Source organism: Anolis sagrei, chromosome Y (assembly GCF_037176765.1).
Source record: "Anolis sagrei isolate rAnoSag1 chromosome Y, rAnoSag1.mat, whole genome shotgun sequence".
In the NCBI taxonomy this organism is placed as follows: Eukaryota; Metazoa; Chordata; class Lepidosauria; order Squamata; family Dactyloidae; genus Anolis; species Anolis sagrei.
In genome coordinates this window covers 84,505,982-84,528,171 of record NC_090035.1, presented here as the reverse complement: position 1 = coordinate 84,528,171, position 22,190 = coordinate 84,505,982, and the positions used below count along the sequence as shown (strand labels likewise).

The 22,190-nt window shown below is 53.2% G+C and overlaps 1 protein-coding gene across 1 annotated transcript; it reads left to right on the top strand.

The window, feature by feature from the left end:
- The first annotated feature begins 2,838 nt into the window (after positions 1-2,838).
- On the top strand, positions 2,839-19,508 carry LOC132769724 (guanylate-binding protein 1-like). The gene is made up of 11 exons (XM_067462063.1): positions 2,839-3,082; positions 3,841-4,034; positions 5,917-6,044; positions 7,193-7,302; positions 7,951-8,156; positions 8,449-8,691; positions 8,950-9,230; positions 12,610-12,822; positions 13,805-13,907; positions 18,076-18,269; positions 18,401-19,508. The coding sequence occupies exons 2-11, from the start codon at positions 3,845-3,847 to the stop codon at positions 18,689-18,691; spliced, it is 1,959 nt and encodes a 652-aa protein (XP_067318164.1). The 5' UTR covers positions 2,839-3,082; positions 3,841-3,844; the 3' UTR covers positions 18,692-19,508.
- The last annotated feature ends 2,682 nt before the right edge of the window (positions 19,509-22,190 follow it).

Genomic DNA, 22,190 nt, shown 5'->3' with positions numbered 1-22,190 from the left:
CAAAGATTTTCGAAAGCGAAAGTGGAAGTGAAATCTGAGAGCCGGGCGGGGGGGGGGAGGGAGGGAGGGAGGGGGGGGCTGACCCTTGGACTTCTCCCCTCCCCCCTCGCACGGAGGAGCTGGCACCCCCCCCCCCGCCTATCTGTGTCTTTCCCTCTGGGCTTCGGGGGCACAACAACCCCAATCCGCTCCCAGAGTTTCAATGGGACTTGCCTTGAGGGGGGGGGCGTTTCTGAGCGGACCCGTGACACAAATAGAACAAGAACTGAAACAGAAAGCGCCATGATGGGCCCCTGCCTGGAGGTTGCCCATCCAAGGTCATTCCTGAGGCCCTGGCCCCTTGCTTCTTGGGCCAGCCCTGACCTCTCTGGCCTTTCCGGGGCTTCCCGGCCCCTCCTTCAGCTGGACTTCCCCTAAAACCCTGGGGGGAAACATGTCAGCAACAAGCCAAGCATTGCCTGGAACCAGACCCTCCCCAGGAAACAGCACCACAGGGTGCCTGCACCCCACTCCACTGGAGAAATGACACTGCTTAGCCGGTATTGCCCCGCCTGACATCCGCCTGGAAGTGGCAGCCAAGAGTGAAAGGACCAAGGCAGAGACATCTCCAGCTCATCCCTTGTTTGGGAATCAGCCAGCACGTCAACAACATAAATCAAGACATAGTTTTCTAAGGTCTACAGAGACACTCGCTGGAACACCTCAGCAAGCGAGAGTCCAAAAGTGGCAGAGGGTAACAGCCAAGAGTGAAAGGACCAAGGCAGAGACATCTCCAGTTCATCCCCTGTTTGGGTATCAGCCAGCACATCAATTACTTAAATCTAGACATAGTTTTCTAAGGTCTACAGAGACACTTGCTGGAACACCCCAGCAAGCGAGAGTCCAAAAGTGGCAGGGGGTACCAGCCAATAGTGAAAGGACCAAGGCAGGGACACCTCCAGCCCATCCCCTGTTTGGGTATCAGCCAGCACGTCAACAACTTAAATCCAGACATAGTTTTCTAAGATCTACAGAGACACTCGCTGGAACACCTCAGCAAGCGAGAGTCCAAAAGTGGCAGGGGGTACCAGCCAAGAGTGAAAGGACCAAGGCAGAGACATCTCCAGCTCATCCCCTGTTTAGGTATCAGCCAGCACGTCAACGACTTAAATCAAGACATAGTTTTCTTAGATCTACAGAGACACTCGCTGGAACACCTCAGCAAGCGAGAGTCCAAAAGTGGCAGGCTCAAACCCAGAACCTCAATCCGTGGGTGATACCAGATGAGAGACTCCCCCTGGGCACACAGAAGACGGGACGACTTGGAAGGCGCTGAACAGACTGCGCTCTGGCACCACGAGATGCAGAGCCAACCTCAAGAAATGGGGCCACAAAGTGGAATCCCCAACATGCGAGTGCGGAGAAGAAGAGCAAACCACAGACCACCTGCTGCAATGCAACCTGAGTCCTGCCACATGGTGCACAAGGGAGGACCTTCTTGCAGCAACAAAGAGGCACTCCAAGGGGCCAGAGACTGGTCAAAAGACATCTAATCAGCTACCAAGTTTGCAAAATTTGTGTGTTTTTTAATCTGTTTGTATGTTTTGTTGTTAGAAATGTAATACAATGGTCTGGTTGCTGATGACACGATAAATAAATAAAAAAGCACCTCAGGGTTGGCATTCATGGACTCGACACACATTGACATTTACTCGAAAGGCACGAGCAGACCCCAGGCAGCCCCCAAGTTACAAACAAGAGGTTCTGTAGGTTTTCTCTTAAGTTGAATTTGTATGTAAGTCGGAACAGGGGCATTGGATTTGTATGTAACTCCAGCCTGATACACACACACACACACACACACACACGTAGGTTTGCATTGCATAGGGAAGGACTGAGACCCCCCCCCCCCCGGTGGTGTTTCCTTTGGTGCCTGTGGTTCCGCCTCACTTCCTGTCCCTGTGGGAGTTGGATTTGGGGAAACTTGGCTTGTTGTGGAAACAGGGGTTGGAGACCCAGCTTCCTTGGAGTCCCCTTTGCCCCCTCCCCATAGTGATGACTCTTCCAGGAGTGGGTTTCCACACAAGGGAGGACCTCCTTGGGGCAACACCAGAGGCACTCTCTCTTCCAAGGGGCCAGAGGCTGGTCAAAGGAATCATAGAATCATAGAATTATAGAATCAAAGAGTTGGAAGAGACCTCAAGGGCCATCCAGTCCACCCCCATTCTGCCAAGAAGCAGGAATATTGCATTCAAAGCACCCCTGACAGATGGCCATCCAGCCTCTGCTTCAAAGCTTCCAAAGAAGGAGCCTCCACCACACTCCGGGGCAGAGAGTTCCACTGCTGAACGGCTCTCACAGTCAGGAAGTTCTTCCTCATGTTCAGATGGAATCTCCTCTCTTGGAGTTTGAGGACACTTAATAGAACACCAAGTCTGCAAACTTTGGGGTTGGGTTGTCTGTTTGTTTGAATGCAATAAGCCGGATGTAACTCGGGGACGGCCTCTCTCTCTAGAGAGAGAGAGATAGAGAGAGATTATATATATATGTGTGTGTGTGTATATATATATGTATGTATATACAGGGTTAGTCAAAATGCATAGGCCAATAAGCCATTCAATTGAATGGCTTATTGGCCTATGCATTTTGACTAACCCTGTATAATAAAATACTACTACTACTACTACCAAATACACGTCCTCTCCCTTTCTGTTGTCTGGGCCCCGCTCTTCCTTCGGGGTCGTTTGCAAGGCGGACAGCTGGAAGGGTGGGGGGGGGGGGGGCGCTTGGCCTTGGAGAGTCATGTGCCCCCCCCCCCCCGGTGCCCCTTCCGAAAATAGCCTCCGGCAGCGCTTTCGCTTTGGCTTCCCGGCGGAGGAGAGCCGCTCGCCTAACCGCCCCCCCCCCGCGATGCCCCAAGGGCCGGAGACCCCGCCCCTTCAGACCCCCCCCCGAGGGAGGCGCGTATAAAGGGAGCCCCCCAGGGGCGCCCACCCAAGAGAAGGGCTTCGCCTGCCTCCCTTGCAGACCCGCGCCCCCACCCCAGCCAGAGAGAGAGAGAGAGGCTCCGCTTCAGCTTCAGCCGGAGGAAGAACTTCCCCAGGTCAGCGCTGGTTGGGAACTGACGCCCCCGACCCCCCCCCCTCCCCCCGGGAGCCTGCCTCCTTCTCGGGGGGCCCTCTGCCCAGGAAGGGGTTGGGTGGCCTTGGCGGGCCCTTCCGCCTGTCGGGTTGGGTCGCCCTCCCAACCAGGACCCTTCTAAGGATGAGGCTGGGGGGGGGGGCATTCCCTGCCTGGCAGGAGGGGCTTGGCCCGGGTGGCCCTTGCCTTGGGGGTCCCTTCCCACTTTGGGGGGCTATGATTATTGTTATACTACTATTCCCAAGCAGAGATTGGGTGCCCACCTGTGGGGAGGAGGGTTTGGATGGGGCTGGGAGGGAGCAGGTGGGGCTGGGTGACCTTTGGAGGGGGGGTTCTCTGAGGTCCCCCCAGGTGACCCTCCTTCCTTTCCTCCCTTTGGCCTTGCACCTGGAGGGGTTGGGTGGCCTTGGCGGGCCCTTCCGCCTCTCGCGTTGGGTCGCCCTTCTAAGGATGTGGCTGGGTGGCCGCCTGCCAGGGAGGCTTGTGGGGGGGGGGGGGCATTCCCTGCCTGGCAGGAGAGGCTTGGCCCGGGTGGCCCTTGCATTGGGGGTCCCTTCCCACTCTGGGGGGCTATGATTATAGTTATACTACTATTCCCAAGCAGAGACTGGGTGCCCCCCTGTGGGGAAGAGGGTTTTGATGGGGCTGGGGGGGAGCAGGTGGGGCTGGGTGGCCCCCCCAGGTGACCCTCCTTCCTTTCCTGCTTGCACCTGGCGGCAGAGCCATGTCGGCCCCCGTGGGGATGCCCAAGCCCATCTGCCTGATCCAGAACCAGCAGGGGAGGCTGTCCACCTGCCCGGAGGCCCTGGAGGTCCTGCAGAGCATCCGCCAGCCCGTGGTGGTGGTCTCCATCGTGGGTCTCTACCGGACGGGCAAGTCCTACCTCATGAACCGCCTGGCCGGGAAGAGGACCGGTGAGCAGAGCGGGTGGTGGAGGTGGGTGGGCAGGGGCTTCCCATGACACCCTTGTGGCCCCGGGGTCCCCTCGGGAGGGAGGGAGGGAGGGGGCACCTCTGGGTCCGGAGTGAAGGCACAGCTTCAGGCCTCGCTCTCCTGGCAGTTGAACCTGTTGCGCTGAATCAATTTGTTGCGCAGAAGCAATGTCCAACATGCCCAGAAACCCAATGCCAAAGACACAGACCAGTCAGAAGAAACAAAACAGTAGAGCTTTACTCTTGGTTGCAGAGTTGAAAATAAAACAGTTTGGTACACTTACATTGTCTCTGTAAGTAATACAGAACAAATGTCCTGTGTTATAAATTATAGAGCATAACAAAAGTACATAGTTACTTCACCATTGCATAAGCTTCTTGCATCTGCCCTCCAACAATTCAAACAGCTAACAACTGCTAACAGCTTGCAAAAGCCTCAAACTATTGCATTCAAGAGGCGTGGCCCAGCCTTGCTGAGCTGAGCTAGTTAACTGCAGCTGCAGTTAACCATCAATACTTTGCAAGGATTTCTGCAAGGCTTTCTTTAACACACACACACTGGACTTAAAGCAATATACCGTAATAGAACCTACCTCTTGCCCATGCGGATTGGACAGATGTATTTCAAGAGCGCTTTGCCTGACCTCGCGGTTGCAATTATGTTGTAACCCGCCTCGAGTTGCAAGGAGAGCCGAGTAAGACTACAACAACGATCATATAAGAAAAATATACGGTCAATTTTCATGACCGAACCAATAAAATAGCATAAGCAGCAGAGGTAGGTGTGTTCCCGTTGGGAGAGAGGAAGAGGGAAAGGGATGCGTATTTATTTGTTTGTTTATTTGTTTGTTTGTTTACCGTATTTCTGTCCCGTCACTCCTCAACCCCCGAAGGGGCACTCAGCACAGCTCACAACCTTACAACGGGCACCGTTACAATGCCATTGCATAACAATTACAATAATAAAACCACAATTGAACCTAAGTCATAGTTAAAAACAAGACATAAGCAATCATTAAAACCGTAAAACAACCTCATCCGCCGTATTGCCGTTCCAGTCAATGTCCTTCGAAAGTGCTGCTTGCATCTCTTGTCTGAAAGCCTGGTCCCAAAACCATGTTTTTAATTTCTTTCGGAAAGCCAGGAGGGAGGGAGCTGATCTTTCCTCAATCGGGAGTGTGTTCCATAGGCGGGGAACCACTGCCGAGAAGGCCCTGTCTCTCATCCCTGCCAGACGCACCTGTGCTGTTGACGGGAGCGAGAGCAGGGCCTCCCCGGATGATCTTAGATTACGAGGTGGGACGGAGGGGTGGATGCGTTCGGACAAGGAAGCTGGGCCAGAACCATCTAGAGCTTTATAGGTCAAAACCAGCACTTTGAATTGGGCTCGGAGATGGACTGGCAGCCAGTGGGGCTGGTAGGTTTCCTGTATGTCACCCCAGTTAGTAATCTGGCTGCCGCCCGTTGGACTAGCTGAACCGTCTTCAAAGACAGCCCCAGGTAGAGCGCGTTGCAGTAGTCTATTTGGGATGTAACCAGAGCATGGACGACCGTGGCCAGGTCAGACTTCCCAAGGTACGGGCGCAGCGGGCACATGAGTTTTAACTGGGCAAAAGCTCCCCTGGCCACCATAGAATAATAATAATAATAATAATAATAATAATAATAATAATACATCGCAGTAGTAAGCCTTGCCAGTGCGCAGGGGCCCCTCCGTCCTCAAGGGCCTTTGCCACAGAGGAACGGCTTTCCCATCCCCCCCCCCTCCCCACTTTCTTGCCTGTGACAAACTCTCCAAGGGAACCCTGCCCCCCCCCCCCCGAGCCCTTCTTATAGTCTCCCACTGAGTTATGTCTTTGCACAGGTTTCCCCCTGGGGTCCACGGTGCAGGCCAACACCAAGGGCATCTGGATGTGGTGCGTCCCATACCCGAATCGGAAGGACCGGACCCTGGTGCTGCTGGACACGGAGGGCCTGGGCGACGTGGAAAAGGTGGCTGTGGGAAGGGGAAAGGGGGGGCGGGGGGTGCTTTGGACCCTTTCTGGACCACGGGCCACCAAGGCCAAGGTCCCTGCATGGAGGCCGGGAATGGCTCCCCACGGCCCTCAGGTTGGCCTCCAGCCCCTTAACAGGAGTCGCATCATTGTGGTGTCCGGAGTCAATTTCTGAGGCATGAAGACATCACAAGACATCACATATTTCCTCCGTGACATCCTGACTGAATCATCCTGGCTGCCTCAGTTCCAAACCTTGTATTGGAACTTGTGAAGCAACAAGGTCTAATAAGGAAACAGAAGAGGGGGAGATGGGCAGGAAAGGTGTATAAAAGGAAGTGGTGGTGGGGAAAAGTCAGTCGTGTCTCTCTTTGCTGCAGAGATACCAGCAATATATGCATTTCCAAGCCAAGCCGGCTTGTGAGTGATCATTTAATATTGCTATATAAAACCTACAGTCTTACACGTGGTGAGCTCCTTGCGGAAAAGACTTCACTCTTGATTTAGAGCAAGCCTCTTCAGGTGTTGTGGGCTTCAGCTCCCTGACCACTGAACTAGTTGGCAAGGACTTCTAGGCGGTGGAGGGCCAAATGCAACTGATTTGGAGAGTTTCCCAGCTGCAGAAGACCCGGGTTCCTTCTTCTGGAATGTCCTCTGCAAAGAAGACGGAGAGGAGACAGGATGAGGGCCAGGGATCAAGATGGGAGGGGAATATGCCACAGGGAGGAGGAGGAGAGAGCAAGCTTCCTTTCTGCTGCCCTGGAGACTTGGATGCAAGGGAGCAATGGAGTGGAGTGGAGTGGAGATTCCACCTGAACATGAGGAAGAACTTTCTGACTGTGAGAGCTGTTCAGCAGTGGAACTCTCAGCCCCGGAGGGAGTGTGGTGGAGGCTCCTTCTATAGAGGCTTTTAAACAGAGACTGGCCGTCTCTTGCGGGTGCTTTGAACGCGATTGTCCTGCTTTTGGCAGAATGGGGTTGGACTAGATGGTCCACCAGGTCTCTTCCAAATCTAGGATTTTATGAGTCTAGGGAGGAAGGGGGGAGGAAGGGGAGGCGGCCTCGCAGCCCCAAGGTCCACCAGTCTATCCACCAACCAGCCTGACCTTGATCATCAGCCTGTCTTTTATGTTTCTCTCCTCTCAGGGCAACACGCAGAATGACACCTGGATCTTTGCCCTGTCCGTCCTCCTCAGCAGCACTCTGGTCTACAACAGCATGGGCACCATTGACCAGAACGCCATGGACCAGCTCCAGTATCCTTCCATCCTTCCTTCCTTCCTTCCTTCCTTCCTTCCTTCCTTCCTTCCTTCCTTCCCTGGGGCAGCCCCCCTCCCCCAACTACCAGGTGTTCAGGTCTTAGTCGCTTCAATGGGACACACCCGAGTCCATCTTTAGACAAAGGCAGGATTAGGGCAACAAGAATAATAGTAGTAATTACTGTATTTTTGTACCCTGCCTCCATCTCCTCAAAAGGACTTGGGGCGGCTTCCATGGAGCCAAGTCTGGTCAAGTAAAATGCATAACGTTGGTGCAAAACAAAGCCCAAGACAAGCCAGGTGACACCCGCATGATCCATTCATGAAACGCCAGGGGGATAGGGATAGAAGGTTCTACTCAGATGGAGAATTGGCCACCCACCCCGTGCCATCACTGGGCAGACCAGAACCAAAGAACACCCAGGGAACTGGGAACATATGCGTACAGGTGGTACACTTCCAGGGAGTGGGAGGAGGGAGAGGGAGAGAGATTGGCCCCATCAAAAGCAGGCTTGGCCAATACCTGGCCTGCCCCCACCCCTCTGTCCATGTGTTCCATGTCCATACGCAGCCAGGGGGCCCCTGAGGAAGGAGGGGTGGCGTGGTGAGTGGCATCCCTTGATTCCTGAACCAGACCGCCTGCAGCTACGTGACGGAGCTGACGGAGCGCATCAAGGCCAAGGCCTCTCCCGGGGACAGCGCAGGTGGGGACCTGGAGGATTCCACCGAATACTTGCGCTTCTTCCCCAGCTTTGTCTGGACCCTGAGGGACTTCACGCTGCAGCTGGAGCTGGACGGGAGGCCCATCACCGAGGATGAGTACCTGGAGAACGGCCTGAAGTTAAAGAAAGGTACCTTGCACCCCACTGGGCGCCACCTGATCCTGAAGGCCATGCAGGGGCGGCCCTGGTTGGGACTGGATGGGAGGCTGCAAGGAATCCCAGGGGCTGCAGGTTGCGTTTCAGAGGGAGGGACCCGCAAAATCACCTCCGAGTTGTTCTTGCCTAAGAAAATCCTAAGGAATCCATGGGGCTGCCCGAAAGCAACAGGCGACATGAAGGAGGTATCCAGGATGGGTTTTGTATGCAGAAATGATAACATATAAGTACAACTTGGACTTCTCCCTGTCTCCTTCCTGCGCAGGGGACACCCCTGACGTCCGGCTGTTCAACCTACCCCGCAAGTGCATCCGCTTCTTCTTCCCCACCCGGAAGTGCTTCATCTTTGACCGCCCCACCAGTCGGAAGAACCTGCACCGCCTGGAGCAGATGGAGGAGAGCGAGCTGGAGCCCGACTTTGTGGAGCAGGCCGACCGGTTTTGCAACTACATTTATGGGACCTCCAAGGAGAAGACCCTCCCGGGGGGACATGTGGTCACTGGGCACCGTGAGTCCACCCTGCCCTCCTTCAATGCTGAGGTTGCACTGGGATGCAGGGCTGTCTCTGGCCTTCTCCTTGTTCCTCTGGGGAGACCATTATCCCCTGCCTCTGGGCACTGGGCCCCACTGGTAGTTTGTGCACCCAAAGGCCAAAGGCGCTGGGGACCCATGTCTCCTCCCTCTGGCTGCTGGGGAAGTAGCCCTTCTTCCATCCAGCACTGGTCATCATTGCCTGACATCTGCCTTGCTGTCTTCCACCTCGCAGTGCTGGCCAAGCTGGTGGAGACCTACGTGGAGACCATCAGCAGTGGGAAGGTGCCCTGCCTGGAGAGCGCAGTGCTGGCCTTGGCGGAGATGGAGAACGCGGCCGCTGTGGAGGAGGCTGTGGCCTGCTATGTGAAGCTAATGGGGCAGAGGCTGAGCGTGCCCACGGAGAGTGTCCCAGAGCTGCTGGGGGTCCATGCCGGATGCGAGAAGGAAGCCCTGCAAGTGTTCATGGCGCGCGCCTTCAAGGATGATGGCCAACGCTTCCAGGGCAAGCTCATAGTAGGTTCCCCCATGTGATGAGGCCACTAGTAAGGCCTGATTTTGGGGGGGGGGGTGTCTCATGGGGAAGGGAGGGAGCCTCAGGGGCAGAAGGGGCACCGGTCCTACTGGCAGCACTCCCAGCCCCACTTGACTGGTCTCTTCATTGGAGTTCAGCAGTAAAGTAGGGCAGTTTAGCAGAGCAAAAGCTTCCAAACACAGCAGCAGCAGCAGAGCAAGTGAAATCTCGCAATTCAAGGAGCAAAGGAAGGCTTCAAAAATTACAAAAATCTTATCTGAAAGAACGACATGTATATTGTCATTGTTATTGTTATTGTTCACCACAATTGAAGAGAGATATTGACAAGCTGGAATGTGTCCAGAGGAGGGCAACTAAAAATGATCAAGGGTCTGGAGAACAAGCCCCATGAGGAGCGGCTTAAAGAGCTGGGCAGGTTTAGCCTGAAAAAGGGAAGGCCGAGAGGAGACATGATAGCCATGTATAAATATGTGAGAGGAAGTCAATATGTGAGAGGAGGGAGCAAGCTTGTCTTCTGCTTCCTGGAGACTAGGACACAATGGAGGAATGGCTTCAAACTACAAGAGAGGAGATTCCATCTGAACATTAGGAAGAACTTCCTGACTGTGAGAGCCGTTCAGCAGTGGAACTCTCTGCCGCGGAGTGTGGTGGAGGCTCCTTCTTTGGAAGCTTTTAAACAGAGGCTGGATGGCCATCTGTCAGGGGTGATTTAAATGCAATATTCCTGCTACTTGGCAGAATGGGGTTGGACTGGATGATGGCCCAGGAGGTCTCTTCCAACTGTTTGATTCTATAATTGTTGTTGTTTTTGTACAACAACATGCACCATCATATACCATCGTGACCCGATCTCACTTCTCACAGGTGGCACACAAGTTTTAATTGTGCAAAGGTCCTCCCGACCACCACCTGGGCCTCCAGGTTCAGCGCTGAGTCCAGGTGGACCCCTAAACCGCAGGCCTGTGTCTTCAGGGGGAATGTGACCCTATCCCACACAGGCTCAATCTGTATTCCCTGATCTGCCTTCCAGCTGACCAGGAGCACCTCTGTCTTGTCTGGATTACGTTTCCATTTCTTTGCCCTCTTCCAGACCATTTCTGATGACAGGCACTGGTTTAGGGTCAGGACAGCTTCCTTGGCATTAGGTGAACAGGAGTAGTAGAGCTGGGTGTCATCCGCATATAGGTGGCACCAAATCCCAAAACTCCGAATGATCTCTCCCAGCAGCTCCATGTATATGTTAAACAGAATGGGGGACAGAATGGAACCCTAAGGAACCCCACAGGACAAGGGCTGGGGGTCCGAACAGGACTCCCCCAGCACCACTTTCTGGGTACGGCCCTCCAGGAAGGACTGGAGCCACTGTAAAACAATGCCTCCCAGTCCCATCCCAGTGAGATGACCCAGAAGGATACCATGGTCAATAATATAGGCAAGTGAAGGGTCTTACTGAGTGTCTGGAGACATCTTGCATGCTTCCTCTCTGGAGTACCGTAGGAAGACTGGGTGTGGATTTCCATGTGGCCGGAGACTTAGGAAAGGTGGCACGCTCCTGAGAGTTTTCAGTCTAATGAACAGGAGAAAGCACAGAGATGGATACCAAGGAGAACGGGGTATGGCTTTCCCCTGCAATGCTAATCTCAGCTGCCTGTCTACCCTTGCCATCAGAGTGGAGTGTGACCTTATGCAGGGCATGGCCAGTCTCTGTCCGCCATGATACTTTGTGCAGCACCAAGCAAGACCTGGAACGTGGGGAGGTGGAGTCGCAATGGTCTATAAGGATTTTATCCCCCTGATCAGGTGCCCCATTCCACAGTCGTCTTCTTTTGAGTGTGCCGGTTTTAGGATAGGTGACCGGGACAGGATAGGGATTCTGTTAGTGTACCGACCACCCCGCTGCACAACAGTCTCCTTACCTGAGCTAGCAGGAGTGGTCTCGGATTTGGCGTTGAGCTCCCAATGACTTTTAGTTCTGGGAGATTTCAATGTCTGTGCCGAGACCTCTCTTTCTGGTGCGGCTCAGGACTTCATGGCTGCCATGGCAACCATGGGCCTGTCCCAATTAGTATCTGGTCCCACCCATAGCGCAGAGCACACATTGGATTTGGTCTTTTCTCAGGGATGGGATGAAGGTGACGAGTTGGAGGAGCTGACCATCACTCCACTGCAATGGACCGATCACCACCTGATTAGGTTTAGACTTATTGAGCCTCAACACCTCCGCAGGGGTGGTGGACCCATTAGAATGGTCCACCCCAGGAGACTTATGGATCCAAATGGCTTCCTGATGGCTCTTGGGGAATTTCCCACCTCCTTGGCTAGCGATTCTGTCGATGCTCTAGTCTCTCACTGGGAGAGTGAGATGACTAAGGCAATTGATACAATCGCTCCGGAACGCCCCCAAGTCTCAGCGGTGGTCGGTAGAGCTTTTGCACAATTAAAACTTGTGCACCAGTTGCGCCCGTACCTTGGGAAGTCAGATCTGGCCACAGTGGTCCACGCTCTTGTTACATTCCAAATAGATTACTGCAACACACTGTACGTGGGATTGCCTTTGAAGACTGTTCAGAAACTTCCATTAGTCCAGTGGGCGGCAGCCAGATTACTCACCGGAGTGTCATACAGGGAGCATACCACCCCTCTATTATGTCAGCTCCACTGGCTGCCGATCCAGTTCCAAGCACAATTCAACGTGCTGGTTTTGACCTACAAGACCCTATACGGCTCCGGCCCAACGTATCTGTCCGAACGCATCTCCCTCTACGTCCCCCTTCGGAGTTTGAAATCTTCTGGGGAGGCCCTGCTCTCAACCCCTCCTCTATCACAAGTGAGATTGGTGGTGACGAGGAGCAGGGCCTTCTCGGCAGTGGCCCCCCACCTGTGGAATTCACTCCCCAGGGAAATCAGGTCATCGACATCCCTCCTCTCCTTCAGAAGGAAATTAAAAACCTGGTTGTGGGACCAGGCTTTCGGGCAATCTGGCAATTAGACAAAGACAATGATGACTAGACAATATGGAATGAATTTATGGACTCTGAGATGGTGAACGCTGAGTACTGACTGGTTTTATTGATTTTGTTGTATAAAGTGATTGTTTAATTGTTATAATTGCTATATACTTGTTTTATCCATTGTTTATATTTATGTTGGCATCAAATTGTGCCTTTTGTAAGCCGCCCTGAGTCCCCCCTCGGGGGTTGAGAAGGGCGGGGTAGAAGTGCGTGAAATAAATAAATAATAAATAAATAAATTCTGGCTGCCGGAGAAAGCGCCCCATGCCCCTTGACAGCCCTTCCGTGGCCTTTGGGCTCTAGTGCCCCGTTCAGTCGTGCCCTTCCTCTGTGCCCCCTTTCCTGCCAGAAAACCCTGCATGACCGGAAGGAGGAATTCTGCCGAAGGAATGAGCAAGAGTCCACCAAACGCTGCCAGGCGCTGCTGGCCACTCTCTGCGTGGAGCTGGAGGAGAAGGTGCGCAGCGGGGTCTACTCCCGGCCCAATGGACATCGGCAGTTTGTGGATGACCTGAAGGACGTTGAGGAAAGATACCACCAGGAGCCAAAGAAGGGGGTGATGGTAAGGAAGGATGGAGGGAAGGATGGAGGGAGGGATGTAGAGAGGGAGGGCTGGGCCATGGAAGGAAGCCACACAGGGCCACCCTACCAATTATTGGCCAGATCAGGGAAGTTCATGCATCCAGGCATAAAAATCAGTGAATATGCCAAGGAAGCACACCCCAAATCCAAGATTTCTTAGAACTTGCAAATCAAATGTTAATGGCAACGTGTGGGTCTCAGCAGGGCTGTAGCCAGAAAAAAATTCAGGAGGGGTTGAAATTTGGGGGGGGGGGTTTGAAAATTTCGCGGGGGGGGTTGAAACCTGCCTCCTAGCTCACGCTGAAGCCAAGAGCACATCTGCAGGAGGCAGAGCAGCCTTCAATAGCCTGCAGCTCCGCCCCTGTCAACCACCTCCACCAAGTCTGGCCTCCTTAATTGGTTTCCTCGCTACATCGGCTATTGCTGCAAGTAATGACAGCGTGAATAAATTGTCAATATTTGCTTGAGAGAGTGCTTGCAGTTCTGGAGGGACTCCTAATTTTTTGCATCTCATAGACTTATCAGCAGGGGGATTGGGTTAACCAATTAAAATCCATGAGTAAACCAGGTTTTTTTAAAAATCTGAAACATTTCGGGGGGGGGGTTGAACCCCTAAAAACCCTCCCTCGCTATTGGCCTGGGTCTCAGCGAAGGAGCACAAGGGTCGCAGCCAGAATGTCAGTGTCTATGTTTGTGGGCCAGAATTGATCTTCTTGCACTGATGTTGCAGATTCCCAAAGTGTGTGGGTGGCCTTCCAAATTCTGAAGCTGAGGGAAGTGTCCTTATGTGGGTAGCCCAAGGGTGAGGGGTGGGTGCCCCCACGGGCCCCTCAGCCATATCCCCGGGGTCTCAGAATCCCTCCACTGGTGCCGGGAGAGGGGGTCCTTGGGGCAGACCCTTTGGCAGCGTCCAGTCCGGGCCCTTCCTGGTGGCCCTCCTGAGCTCTGCTTCCTCCATTCAGGCAGAGGAGGCCCTGAAGCAGTTCCTGGAGGGCAAGGAGGCCGTCGGCAAAGCCATTCTCCAAAGCGACACGGCCCTCAGCGAGAAGGAGAAGCAAGTGGAAGGTGAGCCCCCCTCCCCATCCAGAGAAAGGAGTGGGGAGCAGAGCCCCTGCTTTCTGCTCTGGCCACAAGGCTCATCCAGTGCCTCTGAGAGGAAAGGCAAAAGCCAGAGAGACGGTCATGGGTCAGGCTTCTGTGCCGGACACCAGAGCCTCAGGAGAGTCACCGTTGAGCCTCTGCCCTTTCCAGGAAAGCCTCCCAGTTCTGAAAACACCCCAAATCCATCCCCACCAAGTCTTTACAGAGTGTGTGGAGCAGTCGCATAGAAGGGCCAAGACTTTAACAACATCAGGAGGAGGGGGGCGCCATTCAGGTTGTGTGGGGGAGGAGATCTGCGGGTCACCAACATCTCAGGGAGAAGCGCAACAGAGTTCTTGCGACCCTGGAGAAGGTGGGAAGTGGTAGGCTCCATGAGTCCCCTCGGTCTCAAGGTCCTGCTGATTAATGCTAGATCAGTTAATGGCAAGACCGCTGCCATTCAGGACCTGATTCTGGATGAGAGAGCGGATCTGGCATGCATCACTGAGACCTGGCTGGATGAGCTGGGGGGAGTAAATCTCACTCAGCTGTGTCCACCGGGTTTCGGAGTGCATCAGCAGGCCAGACGGGGGGGGGGGGGGGCGGGGAGGAGGGGTCGCAGTAGTCTTTCGGCAATCCATCGCTGTGGCCAGATGCGCTGTTCCGTAAGCACCTGGGTTTGTGTGTGTCCACCTGAAGGTGGGGAATCGTGACAGTGTGGGGTTTCTGCTGGTGTACCGCCCACCCCGCGATCCAGCAGTTTCCCTGTCTGAGCTAGCAGAAGTGGTCTCCAATTCGGCCCTAGTCTCCCAGCGCTTGGTGGTGCTGGGAGATTTTAACATTCATGCTGAGACCTCCTTGGCTGGCGCTGCTCAGGACTTTATGGCCGCTATGACAACCATAGGACTGTCACAAATTATATCTGGACCCACCCATCAGGCTGGACATACACTCGACCTAGTCTTTGTGGCGGACAGTGGAATGATCAGAGTGGAAGAACAAAACATCCTTCCAGTGTCATGGTCTGATCACTATCTGATCAGTTTTAGACTCTCTGCAACCCTTAACCTTCGCAGGGGTGGAGGACAGATTAAAATGGTCCACCCTAGGAGACTGATGGATCCGGAGGGATTCCTGAGGAATCTTGGGGTTCTTCCTGTCATGGAGCCTGGCGATTCTATCGACGCCTTGGTGGATCTCTACAATGAGGGATGTCCAGGGCGATAGATACGATCGCTCCCGAACGCCCCATCTCGTTGCGTCGTGACAGGCCGTCTCCCTGGTTCACCGAGGAGCTGACTGTGATGAAGCATACGAGAAGGGGGCTAGAGCACAAGTGGAGGAGATCTCAGGACGTGTCTGATCCAGCACGGGCTAAAGCCTCTCTTAGGGCATACTCCGTGGCTATACAGGTGGCCAGGGAATCTTTTACGACCACCCGTATAGCGTCTGCAGCAAATAGATCATCGGAGCTGTTTTGGGTTGTCGGGGAACTCCTTCATCCACCTGTGGTGGAGGAGACCTTCGACAGCCCAGCAACTCGGTGTTGCGAGTTCGCACACCACTTTGCAGGCAAAGTTGCTCAGATACGTCTCGAGCTCGACTCAAATTTCATAGCAGTGCCAGATGAGGTGATTGAGGCATCTGTTTGCCCAATTTTGTGGGATTCTTTTAGGCTTGTTCTTCCTGAGACCGTGGAAGAGGTCCTTGGGGCTGTGAGGGCGACCACTTTGCCTCTAGACCCTTGCCCATCTTGGCTAATTAAATTGGCCAAGGAGGGGCTGGTTGATTGGTTTGTGTTGATTGTTAATGCATCGCTTGAGTAAGGGATTTTTCCATCTAACTTGAAACAGGCTGTGGTTTGGCCACTCCTCAAGAAGGCTTCCCTTGACTCCACGGTGCTGAACAATTGCAGACCGATCTCCAACCTCCCTTTTTTGGGTAAGGTGCTGGAGCGGGTGGTCGCCTCCCAGCTCCAGGGCTTCTTGGATGACATCAATTACCTAGATCAATCACAGTCTGGTTTCAGGCCTGGTCACGGCACCGAGACAGCCTTGGTCGCCTTGGTGGATGACCTCCGTAGAGGACTGGACAGGGGGAGTGTGATCCTGTTGATTCTCTTGGACATCTCAGTGGCTTTCGATACCATCGATCATGGTATTCTTCTGGGTCGCCTCTCTGGGATGGGTCTCGGGGGCACGGGCCTCTCGTGGCTCCGGTCCTTCCTGGAGGGACAAACCCAGATGGTGAAGCTGGGAGACGCCTGCTCGGACCCCTGGCCTTTGACCTGTGGGGTCCCGCAAGGCTCTATTCTGTCTCCCATGCTCTTTAACATCTACATGAAACCGCTGGGAGAGGTCATCCGGAGTTTTGGAGTTAGGTGCCATCTCTACGCAGATGACACACAACTCTACTACTCATTTCCACCTAATTCCAAGGAGGCCTCTCGGGTGCTGGACGAGTGCCTGGCCGCTGTGTCTATCTGGATGAGGACGAACAAGCTGAAGATCAATCCTGACAAGACAGAGGTCCTCCTGGTCGATCGTAAACCGGATCGGGGTATATGGTGCCTACCTGTGTTGGACGGGGTTACACGCCCCCTGAAGCCACAGGTCCGTAGCTTGGGAGTCCTCTTGGACTCATCGCTCACGCTTGAGGCTCAGGCGTCAGTGGTGTCCGGGAGGGCTTTTGCACAACTGAGACTTGTGCGCCAGCTGCGTCCGTACCTCGCGAAGGCTGATCTGGCTGGGGTGGTCCATGCCTTGGTCACCTCTAGATTGGACTACTGCAATGCGCTCTACGTGGGGCTGCCCTTGAAAACGGCTCGGAAATTCCAATTGGTCCAACGGGCAGCAGCCAGGATGTTAACCGGGGCTCATTACAGAGAGAGATCAACCCTCCTGTTCAAGGAACTCCACTGGCTGCCATTTATTTTCCGAGCCCCATTTAAGGTGCAGGTGCTTACCTACAAAGCCCTGAACGGTTTGGGACCACCCTACCTGCGTGACCGTATCACTGTCTATGAACCCACATGCTCACTCCGGTCATCTGGAGAGGCCCTGCTCGTGATCCCGCCCGCGTCGCAAGTGCGCTTGGTGGGGACGCGAGACAGGGCCTTTTCTCTGGTGGCCCCCCGACTCTGGAACGCCCTCCCGAAAGATCTCAGACAAGCCTCTACATTGGCAGTCTTCAGAAAGAATCTGAAAACTTAGTTGTTCCGATGTGCCTTTTCAGATTAGGAACCTCCAGCACCAAATCCTAGAAGCACTTTAGTAGAACCAAGATCACTGCGCACTGCACACTGCACTTATATTATAATCCTACATTCCTCCCGCCACATCAGCACTTTTAACCCTGTACCCCTACTCCGGCCGGCCCAGTTTTAATAGTGTCTTGTTGTATTGTTACTGTTATTGTTTTCCTGCTTAACTGTTTTTAATTTGCTTTCGGTATTGTATTGTTGTATTGTGTTTTGGGGCTTCGGCCTCTGTAAGCCACATCGAATCCCTTGGGAGATGCTAGCGGGGTACAAATAAAGTTATAATAATAATAATAATAATAATAATAATAATAATAATAACCACCCTAAAAGCCCTTTTGCAGCATATAGATTTGCTTTGATTCCTCTGTGGTTCCAAGGACATCACGTTAAATCTGGGTGTTGCCATGCACTGTGGGGAATCCGGTGGGGCCTGGCGGAATCATGGGGAACCCAGCACCCCAGTGCACCCCCTGCCTTCCCCGTCACCGCATCCCAAAGGGTGAAGCATTGATGCTCGCCTTCCCCAGGTTGTTTTCAAAGCAACACAAGAAGCCTCCCTTGCTGCTGCCATCATTGCCTCCTACACTGATTCCACACATCCTCAGGCACGGAGCCCCGCCAGCGATGGGTCAATGCCGTGTGATGGGAGCCAGCGGACTCCGTGCCTGAAGAGAGGTGAAATCAGCAAAGGATGGGCAAATTTGGCCCTCTGATGAGGTGGCAAGAAAGCCCTGAAATGTGGGATGTGTGTTTTTCAGCACTTAAGGGCCCAGCGCTGAGTCTTTTCTTAAATGCTACCAAGTGACCACTGTGTGTGTGTGGGGTGGGGTGGGGGGGCCTTCAGAGATTGACCGTCCTTTCCTTTCTCCCTTTCCCTCATTCGCTGGACAGAGGCCCGGGCGCGGGAGGAGGCAGCCCGGAGGGAGCAGGAGGTCCAGCGGCAGAGGCAGGCTGAGCTGGAGCAGAAGATGCGGGACCAGCAGCGGAGCTACGAGGAGAACGTCCAGCAGCTGAAGGTCAAGATGGAGAAGGATCGGGAGCAGCTCCTGGAGGAGCAGAAGAAGATGATGGACAGCCGGCTGGCGGTAAGCCACCCTGGGGTCCCAGGGACACCCCCTCCCTGTCTCTTCCATTATGGGAGCCCCTTGGAGCCCCCTTGGGTCTGTGAAATACGCCTTTGGACAGAAATAGAAGTCCACCTCTCTTTCTTTTGCAGGAGCAACAGGCGTTGCTGAACGAGGGGTTCCAGAAGGAGGCCAGGCAGATGAGGGAGGAGATCCAGCTCCTGAAGGAGGAGAATGCCAAGGTCCAGGAGTCCCCCTCGCTGGAAAAAGTCGTGGATGGGATTTGTAAAATCATCGGCGCCATTTTTTCAGGGATCATGAAGTGTGCGGAGTTCTCTCAAAACCTTTCAGGCAGTAGTGGTCAGAGCCTCTCCAGACCACAGCAGGCCCCTGCTCTTACCTATTGGCCTTGCCCTTCTCCAGCTGTTGCCAATAACCGTTGATGACCCGGAGGCCGGCCGGTGTCTGTGTGGCTCTTTGGACCGAATGCACTGTTAGTTAGAGAGGAACGCTGCGCTTCCCTCGCCTGAAAACGGTGCCGGGAGGCATCCCCCCAGGGCCTTCCCATACATTTTGCAGGCGCTGTCACTCAGGCACATTTCTTGGGGGGTGCCCCATGAGCTAGGCCCATTGCCTCCATCCAAGGTAAAGTTGGACTTGGAGGGGGGCAATGGTGGCCCTTGGAGCCCCCAAGGAAGCGGCCGCTGAAGGCACCCTTGCCACACTGCAGACGAACACGCTGGAGTGGTGGGAGCCAAGAACACGCTCTCATTGGTTATATAGACAGACAGATAGGGCTCAATAGGTAGGTAGGAAGACAGGCACAAGCCCATGCTTTTCAGTGGTCTGCTCTTTATTGCTCTTCGATTGTACCCAGAACTCATGTATTTGATCCAGAGTCTGCTGTTTGGTTGTGTTTAATGCTGCTTTTCTGACCACGAGCTGCTTGGTTGTATCTCCACCCACCTGAGTTCATAGTGCCTCTCTTATACATTATTCGAGCACACCATACAGGATTCATACTGATATCATCGTACTTGCACTCCACTATTTCCGGGTCCTGACCGACAACCGGTGATAAGGGGAGGCCTCCATGTCCATCTCTTCACCTGCCTGCCTATCTGTTAATATTTGCCTGTCTGAGGGCTGCTTTTCAGCCCTGGTTTGGACTTCTGCTTGTTTTGACCACGCACTGTGTGCTTACCTTTGACCAGACGTGTTTCTTTGCAAAATAAAAGTATCCGTGTTATAGAGCTAAAATTTAGGGGTCTTTGCCAGGAGGCAGAGACCAATTAGACTCACCAAAGAGTTCTTTTTTCCCTGGCGAGACAGAGAAGCATTCCATATTTTTCCCTGATTTCCCAATGAAAAGTCTCACCAGTTGAAGAAGAGCCATCGAAGTTTAATGCGATTCAGCTGAAACCGGATGCAAAGCTGCAACCATTCAACAGCAGAGCATGAGGAGATTACACCAATGCAGTCATATTTATAGTAAATTCAAATTTGCAGAGTTCAAACTCCCCGCCCCGGCTTCCTTGTTGTTCCCTGCTGTGATTGGGTGATGGGCAGACACCTGGGAGGTGGCCCTCCCGCCCCCGGCACCTCCTGACCAATCAGGAAGCTCCAGTAGTCCGTAGGATCCAAAGGGGAGACCTCTGCCACCTGGTGGCAACAGCCAATCAGGAGAGATGGAGGCAGGATGATGGAACACAAAGGAATCTGGGAAGGAATCTTTAAACAAAGGAATGGCATGTGCTCTGGGAGACAAAGAGCCCATACAGGGCTGCTTTGAGTGTTGTGAATCAACATGTGTCCTTCCTGGCTGTGAGACAGGAGATCAATGCCTGGGGTTAATGCTATCAATGGGAAGTAAACAAAAAGCAGAGGGGAAGGTTTCCCCTTATCTTACAGAAACTTTTGTCAAACAAACAGGTGGTTCCCTTACATATTTAAATCATATGCAGGTATCTTCCCATCCAGGACCCCAGAGAGAGATTAATAATACCAATTATAAAAAGCAGACGATATCAGGACACAGCATGAATTCATAAGTTGTCTTGAAGAAAGTTCATGGGTAGAGAGCGAGTCCTTGAAGAGAATGAAGTCCAGGAATGTACCAGAAATCAAAAAGCCACCAAAGGGAGTCTATGGAGTTCCACTGGGTCAAGATGCTAAGCCCTGCAGCTCTGGGATGGAAGCCGGTCCCATGGTCCTTGGAAAACTACAGCTCTCTCTCAAGAGAGGCAGAGACCCCAAGGTCTATCCATTCCCAAAGTTTCATGGGGTCCTCATTGTTGTTAAGGCCTTGACACATTGACCAAGACTTAACCCCTATTGTGCAGTCTGGTGCCTTTGTCCTTTGCAGAACTATAAGTCACCATCCCTTGTTAGGGGGGAGGGCATGCTCAGCTTCATCCGTTGCTGCCTTTCACAACTGTATTCCAGAACTTCCTTGAGAAACGTGTGTTGGGTCAATATGGGGCACTGCATTTTGCTGAGCTGTTTCTCCAAACCTCCTTTAAAGTCAAGGAAATTCAGGCCCAATGAAAGAGGGTCCCCCCCCCCCCCCATGGCTTGGAAAGTCCCAGTCAATAGTCCTGGCATGAAGGATTGTCTGATGGGATTTCTTAGTTGCACTGTATGTTGGCCTTGAATTTTTGCCATTCGTATGTTGTAAACTGCGTTGAGGTGAGAAAGGCAGGAGGCTCATCAGGACTGCTAAAGGGAGCTGGGCAGACTGCGTTTCCCGATGTCCTTGCAAGAGCAGCAGGCAGTCCCTCAGCAAAGCAAGTGGGGTGGAGTTGGTCTGGTCTGGTGCGGTGTGGGTAGAGTGGCCTCGGGAACAGCCCATTGCTCTCCGGTTTGGTCAGGGTGACCACCAACTGGGTTCAAGACAGGCAAAGAAAGGGGCCGGGGGGGGGCTGCGGGGGGAGAACACCTTAAGCCCCTAGACCAGTGGTTCTCAACCTTCCTACTGCCGTGACCCCTTCATGTGGTGGTGACCCCCAACCATAATATTGTTTTCATTGCTACTTCATAACAATCATTTTACTACTGTTATAAATCATAATGTAAATATCAGATATGCAAGATGTATTTTCATTCACTGGACCAAACTGGGCACCAAACATGTAAATGCTGGTGGGGTTGGGGGAGGCCTGATTTTGTAATTTGGGAGTTGTAGTTGCTGGGATTTATAGTTCACCTATAATCAAAGAGCATCCTGAACTCAACCAGCGATGGATTTGAACCTAATTTGCCACACAGAACTCCCACGACCAACAGAAAACACTGGAAGGGTTTGGTGGGCATTGACCTTGAGTTTGGGAGTTGTAGTTAACCTATATCCAGAGAGCACTGTGGACTCACGCAATGGTGGATCTGGACCAAACTTGGCACAAATACTCAATACGTGCAAATGTGAACACTGATGGAAAATAGACCTTGACTTTTGGGAATTGTAGTTGCTGGGATTTATAGTTCACCTATAATCAAAGGACATTCTGAACTCCACCAATGATAGAATTGGCTCAAACTTCCCACATGGAATCCCCATGACCATCTGAAAATACTGTGTTTTCAGATGGTCTTCGGCGACCCCTCTGACACCCTTTCATGACCCCCTCAGGGGTCCCGACCCCCAGGTTGAGAAACACTGCCCTAGACTGTGCTCTGCAGAACTGGGAAACATTGGGGCATGGGAGGAGTAAGAAAAGGATGAGAACACAGTGCCCTATAGTTTGGCCCCAGCAGAGTCCTGGGGATGGATGCAGGAAGCACCTTCCATAAATACGTGGTGCAAAACTGGATAAAGGTGATGTACAGGCCACAAATATTTGATGAGGAGGATTACATGAGTGGTTTTAAAGAAGTGGCAGATGGATTTCCTGAACCCATTCCTTGTGCACAAGAGAAGCGTGGGGAGAAAAGGAGGAATTCAGG

Excerpts from the sequence above, each read along its gene's own strand:
- LOC132769724 (XM_067462063.1), top strand. The coding sequence starts at position 3,845 with ATGTCGGCCCCCGTGGGGATGCCCAAGCCCATCTGCCTGATCCAGAAC. Across the intron at positions 6,045-7,192 it reads GCCTGGGCGACGTGGAAAAG|GGCAACACGCAGAATGACAC; the intron begins GTGGCTGTGGGA and ends CTCTCCTCTCAG. Across the intron at positions 7,303-7,950 it reads AACGCCATGGACCAGCTCCA|CTACGTGACGGAGCTGACGG; the intron begins GTATCCTTCCAT and ends GACCGCCTGCAG.